The 14,495-nt window shown below is 41.6% G+C and overlaps 1 protein-coding gene and 1 long non-coding RNA gene across 2 annotated transcripts; one reads left to right on the forward strand and one right to left on the reverse strand.

The window, feature by feature from the left end:
• The first annotated feature begins 1,956 nt into the window (after positions 1–1,956).
• Positions 1,957–5,407, forward strand: LOC117534308. The gene is made up of 3 exons (XR_004567174.1): positions 1,957–2,092; positions 2,930–2,973; positions 4,672–5,407. It is a non-coding gene; the product is annotated as an uncharacterized LOC117534308 (long non-coding RNA).
• A 3,327-nt stretch (positions 5,408–8,734) lies between these two features.
• Positions 8,735–10,190, reverse strand: LOC117534299 (myelin transcription factor 1-like protein). The gene is made up of 3 exons (XM_034198510.1): positions 10,094–10,190; positions 9,441–9,617; positions 8,735–9,211 (listed from the first exon to the last, which is right to left on the reverse strand). The coding sequence occupies exons 2-3, from the start codon at positions 9,574–9,576 to the stop codon at positions 8,763–8,765; spliced, it is 585 nt and encodes a 194-aa protein (XP_034054401.1). The 5' UTR covers positions 9,577–9,617; positions 10,094–10,190; the 3' UTR covers positions 8,735–8,762.
• Positions 10,191–14,495: the final 4,305 nt, after the last annotated feature.

A 14,495-nucleotide genomic window follows, 5' to 3' on the forward strand; every position in this document is an offset into this window, starting at 1 on the left:
CCTGAAATGACAGGTTATAGCTTGCTAACATATTTCAAAGCTAAATGTAGCTTATTCAGATATCTGAATGTGAGAGTTAAATAGACCCATATAAAAATAACCATGCCCATGTAAACAAACTCAAAAAGTGAACCTGAGCTTTTTTTCATGGTGTTTTTTGGGGCTCCCCTAAAATGGGTCTAAAATCACACCTGGTTAATGGTGGGGTGCCTTCCTCAATGTGCATACGTATCACATCAGTGCATTTTTCACTTATGCAAAAATAAATGGAGTTGTAAAAGCTTTAGGTGTGTGAAAATGTTTAGAGCTGTTATGTAAACAATATTTCTTGTTTTTTTTTGTGTCCATTGTGTTCCAGCTCCACAAATGGAAACTTCTTGAGCGGCATCCCATCCTCCTTCTTGCCAAGAGAGGCACAAATGGTTTTGCGGCCGATTGCCTCTGTCCATGGCAAATTGAGACAGAAGATGGTAACAATGCACTTGTTACCATAAAGAGGATTTACGAAAGCCTTCTTAATGGTAAAGTATAAAAATCCACATGCTATATTTTAAGCCAAAAGTCAAAAGCAATTTATCGCTTAACATTTTTTATAAATTAATTGCTCAGTTATTTTGTTTTAAAAAAACATGTGAATCACTCTTTACCAAGTAGTACAAATATGTCGTTATGTCTTGTTTTGTCAGTTAAAGGTCCCATGTCATGCTTTTCCGGTTATCACCCGTCCCCTTGTGTTATGTAGCTTTTTCTGCATGTAAACGGTCTGCAGAGTCAAAAACCCTCAAAGTACACCCTGTAGCGAGTAAAACTCTAACACAGAGAAGACCTGTCTATGCTGCCCCAGAACGCCTCGTTGGACATTTCTCTTTTTCCATTGTTTACTTCCTGAGTATAGTGATATAGTGTTTAGGACAGAGAGTGAATACACAGAGATGCTGTATGAGAAACCAATGTGAGTTTGGAACATTGATCAATATAAATCTATTCTAGTAAACCTCAACAATGGAATTATGATCAGTAGAAATGGCCATGACATGGGACCTTTTAAACTAGAAGGAAAATACAAAGAAATTGTTCACATGTGAGAATCTAATTATGACATGTTTTTACTGAAAGGATTACTCAAAACAATAAGCAATTATAGAAACAGCTGGTCAATCATTTTAAAGTTGACAATGAATCAACTAATAATCACCCTTACTTATATACTGATAACAATACTAATAATAACATTACGTTTTGTGGGACTATGTTTTTCGTAAAAGCTTAGCAGCACAACTATTGGTGGATTGCTGCACTGGTTTTCTCATCCTAACATTGAAGTCTTAAATGCTTGATTCATAAAAAACAATCAATATTTGTAGTTTCATTTTTAGCTGTAATTACTCAGATTATAAATGTATATGGATTATACTTGGTCATTTATTCACCATGCCTCTACTTTTTTTTCTTCTCAAAAGTGACTTTGGCAGTTGAACCACAGGCAGAAATGGCCACAGACCCAGGATCAGATTCCTTGTCTGTACCTCTCTCCTCCGGCCTGACTCCTGCTCTCTCCTCCGGCCTGACTCCTCCTCTCTCCTCCGGCCTGACTCCTCCTCTCTCCTCCGGCCTGACTCCTCCTCTCTCCTCCGGCCTGACTCCTCCTCTCTCCTCCGGCCTGACTCCCCTCTCTCCTCCGGCCTGACTCCTCCTCTCTCCTCGGCCTGACTCCTGCTCTCCTCGGCCTACTCCTCTCTCCTCCGGCCTGACTCCTCCTCTCTCCTCCGGCCTGACTCCTCCTCTCTCCTCCGGCCTGACTCCTCCTCTCTCCTCCGGCCTGACTCCTCCTCTCTCCTCCGGCCTGACTCCTCCTCTCTCCTCCGGCCTGACTCCTCCTCTCCTGCTCCTCTCCTCCTCCGGCCTGACTCCTCCTCTCCTCTCTCCTCCGGCCTGACTCCTCCTCTCCTCTCTCCTCCGGCCTGACTCCTCCTCTCCTCTCTCCTCCGGCCTGACTCCTCCTCTCCTCTCTCCTCCGGCCTGACTCCTCCTGTGTCCTCAGTGTCTTCCTCACAGAAAAGAAGACCAACGAGGAATAAAGTGGCAATTAATGGTATGTGCGGGTTAATTAGTAATTATCTTATTTACATAGACTGAAACTGTGTTTGATTTTGCACATTGAATTAGTTAAAGAGAGAGAAAACAATCATCGGTACAATTAGAATACGCCACCTTTTGTTTTGTTTAAGACTTTGCAGTATCAAAAGTCTCAGTGCCATTTTGAACAGTTTAATTGAGCACAATGTGATGTTAGGCAATGTTTAGGAGGTTATTGCTGAACTTCAACTTATTACCATCTTTTAATTCCTTGCAGAATGTCCCATTCATCAAGGGTCAGCCACTTTCCCCTACAAAAAACTACTGAGGGAAAGAATCAGGGAGGTTTGTTTAGAAAATATTTTAAAATAAGAAATAAACTGACAATAATGCTTCCGTGGAACCAAGTCTTATCTTATCTTATTGGATTTTCGTATACTTTGTTTAAAAGGAGTGTTTCAGTCTTAAGCATGACTGCTAATCTAAATATTGAAATTACAGTAACAATAAATTATTATTAATTTAAGGTTGAGGTACTTGTGTAATGCTTCATGTCGCATTAATGCATCATGTCCAGCCATTTATTTGTATATTACATGTTTTCTTGTAATCATTTGTAGGTGAATTCCTATTCTTGGCAGTGAAAATATCTTTTTAAATAATAATAGTATTCCAAAATATTAAACTGATGGGGAAAATGCTATTGACTATGTTACAGTCCTTCATATGTTTGAGTTAATCGTACCTACTATTATTTCAAATGATCATTTGATTTCTCTGGACTTTTCGTATTTACATATATGACATTTGAAAAAAAAATAAGTTTACCTAAAATCTGTCTTTCTTTACTCAGGGCCATGCCGAGGTGTTGGTGCAGTGGCAGTCTTGCTCTGGATGGTATGTATCTAATCTGAAGTTTCCTTCAGTGTAGCTGGTGGGGCTGGCAGAACAGGGGCCAGAAAGTAGTCTTACCAACCAACTTCATCAACCCTGAGATCACTAACTTAAACATTTTGGGTTCCTCAGCAGTAAATTCAATTTAGTTGATCACATGGGGGTGGGGAGCCATGTCATCAATGGCTCTATCAGACAGCGATTGTGCCATAAAGTAAGACATCCAAGTTCTCTGCCCTTCGTCATTCAGACATCGCAGGTCTCCCTTGAAAAAGAGATCTATGATCTCAATGGGACCAATCTGGTTAAATAAAGGTTTGAAATGAAATGAAAATTGTGCCCTAGAAACGCTGTCTGGTTGTAACACATAAGCAGGGAAGTAGCTTACATTGGAATATAAATTAAAATACAATATACAACTGAGTTTATCCTTGATCAATATCACTAAAGGTTAAATGATTGATATGTGATGCTGGATGGTATTTGATCTCTTTTGTAATTACTTACTTGTTACATTTGTTCTTAACAATTATACTATTAGTATAGTTAGTAAGTAGTATTATTGCTGTGTGCTGTCTTGGAGGCAGTTGTTTACTTGAGTAAAAGTAGAAGTACTCAGATCTTATGCTTGAGTAAAAGTAGAAGTACTCAGATCTTGTTCTTGAGTAAAAGCAGAAGTACTCAGGTCTTGTACTTGAGTAAAAGTAGAAGTACTCAGATCTTGTTCTTGAGTAAAAGTAAGTACTCAGGTATTGTACTTCTACTTAAAAGTAGAAGTACCAGAGTGTAGGAATACTCTGTTACAGTAAAAGTCCTGCATTCAAAATGTTCCTCAAGTGAAAGTCGAAAAGTATTCTCATCAAAATATAGTGAAAGTAGCGACAGTAAAAGTAGTCGTTGTGCAGATTGGTCAATTTCAGAATAATATATATGATATGTTTTATAATGATTGATCATGAAAGTGTTCTCAAAGCTGGTAAAGGTGCAGCTAGTCTGAATGACTTTGTATACTGCAGGGTAGCTGGTGGATTTACTCCAGGTGGAACTAAAGTCTGATTCAACACTTGATTAGATTTCACATCATTCATCTGTGAAGTAACTGAAGGTATTAAATACATGTAGTGGAGTCAAAGTACACCATGTACTTCTGACTTATGTTTACTGCCAACCTAAAAGTACCTCAAAAATAGTAATCAATAATGTATTGAAAAGTTATTTGGCTGATTGTTTTATATTGGCTCAGCCAGGTTATATGGGAGGCCCAGTCTACGTACAGATCACTCATTTTGAAATATTAAACTTACTTTTCTTTTCTTTAATTGTTCATCCTCGTGTAGAAGGCTATCACGAAACACACATTTGGTTGTTTATAGCATAAAGAACATCTGATTTAATGTGAGGTAGGGAAATAATCATTTGAGTATGTGTATATAAATATGTAATTTACAACAGCTGTAAGATGCTTGAAAAGCTGGAAAATGCACCTTGAAAATGCTTGAAAAGTGCTTGAATTTGACTTTGGAAAAGGTGTAAGAACCCTGTATATATAAATATATATATTATACTGCACTTTCATCACGATATTTTTAAGTGACTTAGTGTATCTTCTCATTTGAAATAGCATTGTCAACATACTGTAGAACTACATATACCAAACAGTTGAAAAAAAGTAATACTTTTTGCTGTGTTTCTGTTTTACAGTGGGGCGAAGTGGAAACATTCCTGGGAGCCAAAGGAAAACTTTCCTAATTAAATATGCCTGACTTTTGTTTTTCTACATTGGAGTAATAAAATACATATTTAAAAAAACATCTATGTAAGTGCCGTGCCTATTTGTGTTCTTATGTTATCAGTGAGCTGAAGCCAAGACAAATACAAATATGTTTTAAGTGTATCCATACAAACTCATTCTCTAAAACTGTCATGTTTGGTCTGTTGAATGACACCCATGAGGAAAAAGGTCCTATACATTATATCACATCGGCAGGGCTGTGATGTGATGAGGCCCTCGCGAGCGTCGACTGGGGGTGGTGGTGGTTTGTAAACCCCGGACACACCAAGCCGATTACAGCTAGTGGAGCCTCGCAGCAGAAACTGTGGCGCACTCAATTGCGCCGCATTTGCGCATCAGATGAGGCTCCCTCCACAAGATGAGGGCGAGAGGCAGACGCAGTCTGTGTGATCGGCGTGTAGGGAGGAGCGGGCCTGCACATCGGCATATCACAGACTGGTGCATACATTGTACAGGCGGCAATTTGAATTGGAATGCAGCCCACTCACGGCAGACAAACCCAAACACTTTTGGAACACGCCACCTCCAGACGCATTAACATGCACTCCCCTAACTTTCCCCTAATCTGACATTGTATTTCATTCCATAACATCTTATCAACAGAGAAAATGAAGGGTAATCAAATAATAAAACATGTCACTCATATCACTTTCTTTCTTACTGTACTTGTCATTTTTATATCCTATATATTCAAGCTGCATTTCAACTTCAATTCTTGGCGATAATACAAAAAAATATTCACATTTATTTTTGGATTATGTCTATGGGGGGCCGTTAGGGACATTATTCAGAAATACTGTTCACATGTGAAACACACTGAAACCAAAATCATTTACAAACATGTACAAATCTCTCATATGCGATGGAAACTTCTGAAGCAATGGAAACTGGACTCAGAGAGACACGAGGAGAGCAGGAACTTTGATGGCAAACACTGATGGTTTATTCACAAGACATGTTGTGTGACACGAATTGACACAAAAGATTCCAAACCAATTCTGAAGATCTCTACCCCAGACCCATATGTAGCTAGTTCTGAGAGAAGAATCAACATTGTGCATAACGAGATAAAACCAACACCTCTATCAGCTGACGCCAACAGGCAGGAACAGGGAGACAAAACACTGAGAGCACAGCAGCCAAGGATACAGGTGCCTGGGCTCAGTCAGGACAAAACTGATCAACTGTCTCAAAGTTATTGGCCTTGAAAATATTTCGCCAACAATATATACATATGAAACGCTCTCACACACACACACCATATGAAAGGTTCCAGGATAATAGATCAACTCAGTGAAAGCACCGCCTGGTGACCAATCAGAGCTCAGTGTGCAGAGTCGACGTTCGCTACACACAGGGCCTCATCATATAACTTTGCGTGGGGCCACAAGTTGGCCAGGGGGTGCATGCAGAAGTATTATTTTAAGCAACACATTACTGATCTTAGATTTATTTTTCTGATAGAAAGGGACACCTAGTGGTTAAAGCACGTTATTGAATTGTATTATTTTTCACAAAAATGAAACCATCAATAGCAAAAACTGAATTAACTGTCATTAGTAAACCACTCAAATAAAAAGATCATAAGTGGTTTTGTTTTACATATATTTTAAGGATAATAATAGCAATGTAATTATGTGTCTATGACACTTATAACACTGATTTGAAAAACATACAGAAACAATTAATTCACTGCCCTTAATAAAGTATTTAAATATACATTTCAGGTGTGCTGTTTTGTTAAGTAATGGATATTGAATATGGAATAAAGGTTTTGACAAGACCTGGTGTAACAATAATCAAAAAGGACATTAAAAGAGCTCCAGATGTTAATTATCTGTTTTTGCAAAAATAAAGTACACAAAGTTGATTCTCGACTCTTTAAACACAGGTGATTGTATTCTTGTAAAAGTAACAATAACAAGCTCCATTTTCTATCTCCAGTCCGACTCATATTAATATGCAATGTGTTTGGTTCTATGCAAACTCAGTAATATCCATTGTGATACAGTTATAAGGCCTTCACATGAGACTGTCAGTGGAAATTAAAGGGGATCAGGAGCTCACGTCTTCTCAGAGTCATCATCATCATCATGTTCTCTGCTGCTGCTGCTGCTGCTGTTGCTGCTGCTGCTGGCAGCTGGAAGTGAGTCAACACTTATTATACTGCTGTTTAACAGGATAATCTGTCATATAACATTTTTTTTATTTGTACAGGTGTGAAGTGTGAACAGTTGACACAGCCAGCCTCTGTGACTGTGCAGCCAGGTCAACGTCTGACCATCACCTGTCAGGTCTCTTATTCTGTTTAATAATAATAATAATAAAATTCAATAACGTGCTTTAACCACTAGGTGTCCCTTTCTATCAGCTGTGCACCGTTATGGTGTAAATACAGCCTATCTACCAATTGGATCAAATATAAAAGTCAGCCGAATTAGTGTTGATACTGCAAGGAGACGTATTGTGTGAAAAGAAATGTAAGATGTTGTTTAATTGCTGATATATGTATGATCCACTTCACGTTTTCAGTTTTGGCGGCATTTCTCCTGTTTGTCTAGAAGTCTTCTCAGCAGGGCTCTATAAATAAAGAACTACGGCAGATATGTAATATTTAATGCAGCCGAACCGTGTATTACAATGCCGTTATGTGATGACTTTCAAAGAGAAAAGCAAGCACACTCAGAATAAAGTATTATTTTAATGTTTTCGGATTTCACATCGCATAAACACCATTTCCCAACGTGCATTGCGGCTAAACCATCGAATCACCGAGCTGAGGTCTGTTTCCGGTATTGTTTTTGACAGATGTATTTTGTTATACACACACATTCCTTCACATTTAAATTTACATTAAAGTATTTCGTGAGGCCATATAAAATGTTTTTAAATATGACTACTGTTCGAGTTGAAGAGTTTGTAAATTAACATGAACCGAAGCTGTTGCCTGGTAACACAAACGCACAACGTCACGTCCGTTAATTCCACATCCACAGATTAACATCGATTTAATAAATTAATGTAGCCTTTGTTTCTGCTAAAAGAGGTGTCGACCAGCAAATCAAGAAAATCGGCGAAATCGAGTGTGACTATTACAAATTAAATCATTATTTTATTAATATTGATAATAATAACAACCGACCGTCGGGGTAGCATTTGCTTGGCATTTCCGGGTATATCTCCACTGGTTGGGCCATGTTAACAATACTGTGTAATTGTCACGTTTGAAGGGACAACATCGTGACATCTTCACGTCTCCCAGCATGGTAAATCGTCACATGTTCACGTCTTGCCTTGATACCGGGTTGTGCTGACCATGTCCATGCCTTTATGACAACAGTGTACCAATCTTCTGATGGCTACTTCCAGCAGGATAACTCACCGTGTCACAAAGCTCAAATATTCTCCAACTGGTTTTGAACATGACAATGACTTTTACTCAAATGGCCTCCACAGTCACCAGATCCAAATCCTACAGAGCACCATTGGGATATGGTGGAACCAGAGATTTGCGTCATGGATGTGCAGCTGACAAATCTGCAGCAACTGCGTGATGCGATCAGGTCAATATTGAGCAAAATCTCTGAGGAATGTTTCCAGTAGCCTACCTTGTGTAATCTATGCAATGAAGACTTAATGCAGTTCTGAAAGCAGATGGGGGTCCAACCCATCCTAGCAAGGTGTACCTAATTAAGTGGCTGGTGAGTGTATTACTTAGGTCCATTTGTATTGTTAGTGTGTGTCTGTAGGAGTAAAGTCTAGACACATTCTTTGGATGTAAGCATTGGTTAATTAAACAGATCATGATAATAAGGGTAATCACCAAAACCTTATACCAGGGGTGGGGAACCTCCGGCCCTCGAGGTAACTCGGATCCGAAGGTGACTGATAACTGCTAATGGCATTTAGTTGAATACCAGACATAGTAAATGCAAAGCAGGATAATACAAAAAAAAGGTAATAAACAAGCCATTAAATCGTAATACTCGTTTTAATACGTTCACATGCATACAACACAATACAATAGACTTGTTAAGTCCTGTTCGTTGTCCTGTTTGTTGTCCTCATCACCGTCGTGTTCGTTGTCCTCATCACCGTCCTGTTTGTTGTCCTCATCACCTTCCTGTTTGTTATCCTCATCACCGTCGTGTTTGTTATCCTCATCACCGTCCTGTTCGTTGTCCTCATCACCTTCCTGTTTGTTGTCCTCATCACCGTCGTGTTCGTTGTCCTCATCACCGTCCTGTTCGTTGTCCTCATCACCGTCCTGTTCATTGTCCTCATCACCGTCTTCAATGTCTTCCTCCATCATGAGAAAAGACGAGTCCGTGCCAATACAGCTGTAGGTGCTGGTGACTCTGCTCAGTTTCTGCTCCAGAAGATATTGATGGTGTAAAAGACAGCAGTGCAGTCCCCTGTATCCCTCTTCTGTTATATCGCTTGGAGAAACTAAAATAAAAAGACAAAATGACAGTCTATGTAAGGCAACTTTTAATTAGCATTGATGTTGGTTCCATATAAGCAATTTTAATGTTTAACTCCGAGGCTGTATATTAGCTAAAAAGATTTGTGATTCAGAAAAAATGCAATCATTACAGATGCTATTCAGTGACAGACGTTTGACACTGACCAGAAGGGGCAGTGGCAAATGTTATAAATCGGTATTTGTGGAACATACTTTGGTTCCTGATGTCGTCTTTTGTCTGATGAAGGAGGTGGTCCAGTTTGTCCAGTGCCTGCCTCAGATTTTGACAATGCTGGGTCATCTCCTTCACAATGATGACTTTCTTCTCTTCCATACGCCTGACCAGCATAACCTGGTCAAAAAGTCGCCTCTTTGTGCGCAGGTTCACCACTATAATGGAAAAAAAAACAAAATATGACAACACAAACACAATGGTAAGGCTAATAAAACAAATAATATCTGTTTGCATTCAATCTTTTTAACTTAAATTGCCCAAAACCTTGAAATCTGGTAAAAAATGTCCAATCTCGCCGCTTGCTGAATTTTTTCAATTCTGTCTATGTTGGCAGAATTACATTCAGTATGTCTTGAGATTCAACATTAGTATGCAGTTCAGGGTGGTCAGGAAGGGTTTTACTGTTTCCATAGATGTGCCTGTCCCAGTGAGACTATAGCATGACTATTAAGACTTGATAGGGCAACATCATACAGACCTTTCAATATAATTATTTCAAAATGCTTTGTTGTGATCATGATGATTTGTGACACCTATGTTGACAGCTCTGTGTTACATTGGTGATTGTATTCTAGTACTACAACTGCATTTATGGAATATCTAGGGCAAACAAAAACAAGTTGTTTCTTACCATCTCCTTGCGCTTCCCAGGGCAGAATGACATCCTCAGACAGACTGCATGCTGCTTCTGTGTCAATTGTCTCTGTACAGGTATCAATGGTGTTGTAATGAAAGCTTTAGCGCAAGTTCAATAAGGAAGACCTAACTCGAGTCACTCACACGTCACTCTATGGCTCCCTTCCCCCCTCATTAAATATGAGGGCGTCACGCCTCAGCAGCCAATCGCTGCACATGCTAAATGCCTTAAATACCTGCTCTTCCTCCCTGTCAGTTGTCATTGCAGATGATCACACGCAATGGTAGTTGCAATACAATACTGCTTCTCGTGAGAAAAACCGTAAGAAACAACTAGCTCAAGATGTCCAACTCGGACAATTCGGAACACGAACCTTCTCTGGAAGTCTCCGATCCCGGTTCGGCTCCCCACAGCGGCTTATCAACAGAGGAAGACTTCCTCATCGCCCGGCTCCTGCAGCAGGGCTTTCCCACAGCCCCAGGCCTCACTCTCTCTCAGCGGCGATAGCTCTCGGACCAGGTCTCCAGCGTAGCTCCCCAGTCCGGGGCAGCAGCTCCAGCCAGCTTCCCAGAGAGCAGGACGAGGACGCAGCCGCGGAGGTAAAAAAGGGCAGGAAGTCGAGCCCTCCAGGATCCCGTCCCCCTCCAAAAAATCCACCCCTTCTCAGGCTCGCCAGTCCGGGAGCGTCACACACCCCTATGGAGAGTAGCGCGGCCGGCTCCCTGCAATCCCTGGCTAGCTCCATGATAGCTATCGATGCTCGCCTCCAGGCTCTGGAAGACTCCGCCACAGGAGCTTCAACTTCCGTTGCACTCAGGTACTAGTTTTAACGAAAACGTTTGCACTCGACCCTTACACAGGGTTGGGTTGTAACGGAATACATGTAACGGTGTTACGTAATCGGAAGAAAAAGAAAGAAAAAAAAAAAAAAAATCAGTATATTCAGCTGGCGTTACATTTGAAAAACGAGTAAACTGAGTGCAGTTACTTTCGTAAACCTGAAGTGAATACTTATTGGAATTATTGGTGGAAAGTTTCCTCACAATGTAATATTCATTACCGGCAGAACCGTGTGCACAGCGATGCAGCGTATCTGCGAGCGAGAGATGCAGCGTGTCCGTGAGGCCCCGCCCCGCACGCAGATGAGAGAGAGAGAGAGAGAGTTCTCTTTCAAAACATATTGGAAGGTAGAAACGGAGATGTTTAGATAAAACGTGGAAGATAACGTTTATGTAGCATTTATTTATTGTCGAAATGATGACATTCATAACGGGATCAAATCTAACTGAATGGCCTGCTGCTGCCGAATGCATGGGACAAGTAACTGGGAAAAGTTTTAAAAGTGATTACATCGTTTCAGATAATACATAATAATGATAATGTATTCTATTTAGGGGTGCCTTTCAAAGCACCCAAGAACACCTTACAATGCATAAACTTTTCCAAGGAAAGGTTTTAAGACAGTACAAAGAATGCAGTCTGGGTGAGTTTTTCTTTTTATGTGCGGTGCAGATGAGAGAGCTGTCAAGAATGACACTAAAATGTTGTGTTCGTGCTCTTCATAAGCCATTAAAACAGTAAAATATGTGTCTCTCGTTCACCAAAACATACCCATCTGTTATGGAAAAGAAAGTATTCTAAAGAGAAAGCAGAAAGAAGAGGAAAAGATAGAAAGAAGAGGAAAAGGAGAAAAGAAAAGATAAAAAGAAGAGGAGGGAGGAAGAAAAAGAAGAGGAAAGGAAGTATTCTAAAAGTAATCTGCCACCGGTACCGGCGGGATCGTGGTTAGTTTCCGATGCGCAGAAGAAAAATCTGGCCCACCCTATATTTTTACAGGCCCACCCTAAAGTAAATTTCTGCCTACGCTACTGGTCCGCACAGCAGCAACAACCAATCACATGAATCTCTTGCCCCCGACACACAAAGCAATAGCAATGTTAAAACTAAGTAAACTGGAAAAAAAAATAAAAAATCCCCAACAGGCGAAAACCTACCAGTTTCACCCACTGTCTCTGCCTCCTCCCTCCATGCCTCGCTCCTCTGGTTTGTATCCCGGTAGATGAACAGAGACTGATCATACAGCACCGGGTGATTCACTACCGCCATAATGCATTTTCCCTCACATTTTTGGAATATGAGGAATTACCTGCGTCGTCTCTCCCAACATACACGCGGTCTGATTGGCTAGCGCTTGTACCGGCAGATTTGCATAAACGGGATTTCATTGGCTGACGCTTCTGCCGAGGCGCCAAAAGTTGAACATTGCTCAACTTCTTGAAGCGAGCAACGCCAGCAAACGCTCCACGTCGCTTCCCAAAATACAGTTCTACTAAAAGTGACGTCACCCCACTCAAAGTGAATGGGCAGAAGTGTTTGGAAGCTGTAACGCACGCCACCGTGTGGACGGGCCGTCACAGTGGCTCTGCGCCAGAAACATCAACAAATAAATAAATAACTAAAAAAATAAAAATAAAAACATTCTGGAATATCACCCCTCCACTCCCATTAACATCCCTCAGCTAGCAGCTGCGCTATCTACAGATTCCGTGTTTGTTGACTATCTCCCGTCAGGGCTCTCCCAAGGCTTCAGGGTAGGGGTCCTCCCATCTCCCACAGTGACTTTCGTAGCAAGAAACTTACAGTCAGCTGCTAAAGAACCCAACATAGTTTCCCAGCTCATCGACAAAGAACTTCTCAAAGGATATATAATCGGTCCTTTTAGCTCCTCCCCCTTCTCAGTGTTCCGTTCAAATCCCATCGGAATAGCCACACGTAAATAAAAGGCTGATTTTCGATCTGTCCGCTCCCTGCTCCGGCCCATTCTGCAGCGTCAATAGCATCATCCCTCCAGATCAGTTCTCCCTTCACCATGCCTCAGTGGATAATGCAATAAAGATGATCAAGTTCACAGGGCACGGAGCTCGGCTCTCCAAAGCGGACATTACCGATGCCTTCAAATCATCCCCATTCATCCATCTCAGTGGAACTTGTTCGGTATTAAGTGGGAGTCCAAACTCTATCTTCGCGTTCGCCTGACCTTCGGGTGCAGAAGCAGCCCCTGCATCTTCAATTCCTTTTCGGAAGCGCTCTATTGGATCCTGCTGAACATCGTCAGAATCCCCTCCGTCCTTCACCTACCGGACGACTTCCTCCCCATAAACCCGCACAGGACAGCTCAGGGATCTCACTGGCCAAGCTTAAACACTGCTTCAGGAGTGAGGTGACCCTCTCTCCAAAGAGAAAACGTTAGGTCCCGTCACACGCTTAGAGTTCTTAGGCATCATCCTCGACTCCATAGACATGAAGGCGTCTCTCCCCTCCGACAAATCGCAGCGCATCCAGGACATCACCAAGTCATACTGCGAGCAACAAGTTATCACAAAACAACAGTTGCTCTCCCTTCTCGGACACCTCAACTTCGCCATGCACGTCATCCCCCAGGGGCGCTCGTTCATCTCCCGCCTCCTGGACGCAGCATCAGCGGTCGACAACCTCCATGACTGCGTTTTCTTAGACGAAGGCTGCCGTTCAGACCTTCGGTTCTGGTCCCTCCTGCTCGCCCACTGGAACGGAATTACTTTATTTTACGATGGCCTCGTGTGTTCCTCTGACTCAATGAGGTCTTCACGGATGCCGCCCATCCATGGGTTTTGGGGGGTTTCTTCCAGGGAGAGTGGTTCGCAGGGTCATGGCCCCGTCAATTTCTACCCAAGACGGTGGTCCTCCTCCGCCTTCACAACCTTCATTCGTCCGGACATCAGCGCCGTACGGGCTTCCCAAAGATCTCTCAGACCCTAACTATGGTAGTTATACATATAACTGGTGGTGGCTCAAACACATTCACAAGTATACATGTCTCACTAAGGTTCCCGATATTCAAAACTGCATTCCTGTCCTAATTCCGCGGGCCCCGCCCACAGGGAATAATGTCTCGTCTCACGCCGCAACTACAGGTAACGGGCTTCATCTCCGGCACACAGGTATTTCATTCCCAGGCCCTGCTCAAACGCATCAGTGTAAAATGTATTTCCTGCAGTCCGCGTGGACTCGGGCCACCGTACACTCCGGTGTCAGTTACAAAACAAAGGAAATAAAGAAAGAGTAAAGATATATATATATATATATATATAGCCTGCGAAGTCAGGCGTGGCGGAAGGCCACCGTACACTTCGGTGCCAGTTACAAAACAAAGGAAAATAAATGAAGAGTAAATAAAAAAAAAAATATATATATATATATATAGCCTGCGAAGTCAGGCGTGGCAGAAGGCCACCGTACACTTCGGTGTCGTAGCGGAAGGCTACCGTACACTTCGGTGTCAGTTACAAAACAAAGAGTAAAGAAAATATATACATATATATATATATATATATATATATATATATAGCCTGCGAAG

Source organism: Gymnodraco acuticeps, unplaced genomic scaffold, assembly GCF_902827175.1.
Source record: "Gymnodraco acuticeps unplaced genomic scaffold, fGymAcu1.1, whole genome shotgun sequence".
NCBI classification, from domain to species: Eukaryota; Metazoa; Chordata; class Actinopteri; order Perciformes; family Bathydraconidae; genus Gymnodraco; species Gymnodraco acuticeps.

Coding starts and splice junctions, on each gene's coding strand:
- LOC117534299 (XM_034198510.1), bottom strand. CDS start 9,576: ATGCTGGTCAGGCGTATGGAAGAGAAGAAAGTCATCATTGTGAAGGAG. Junction 9,212..9,440: donor AGACGACATCAGGAACCAAA/GTATGTTCCACA, acceptor TTTTTATTTTAG/TTTCTCCAAGCGATATAACA.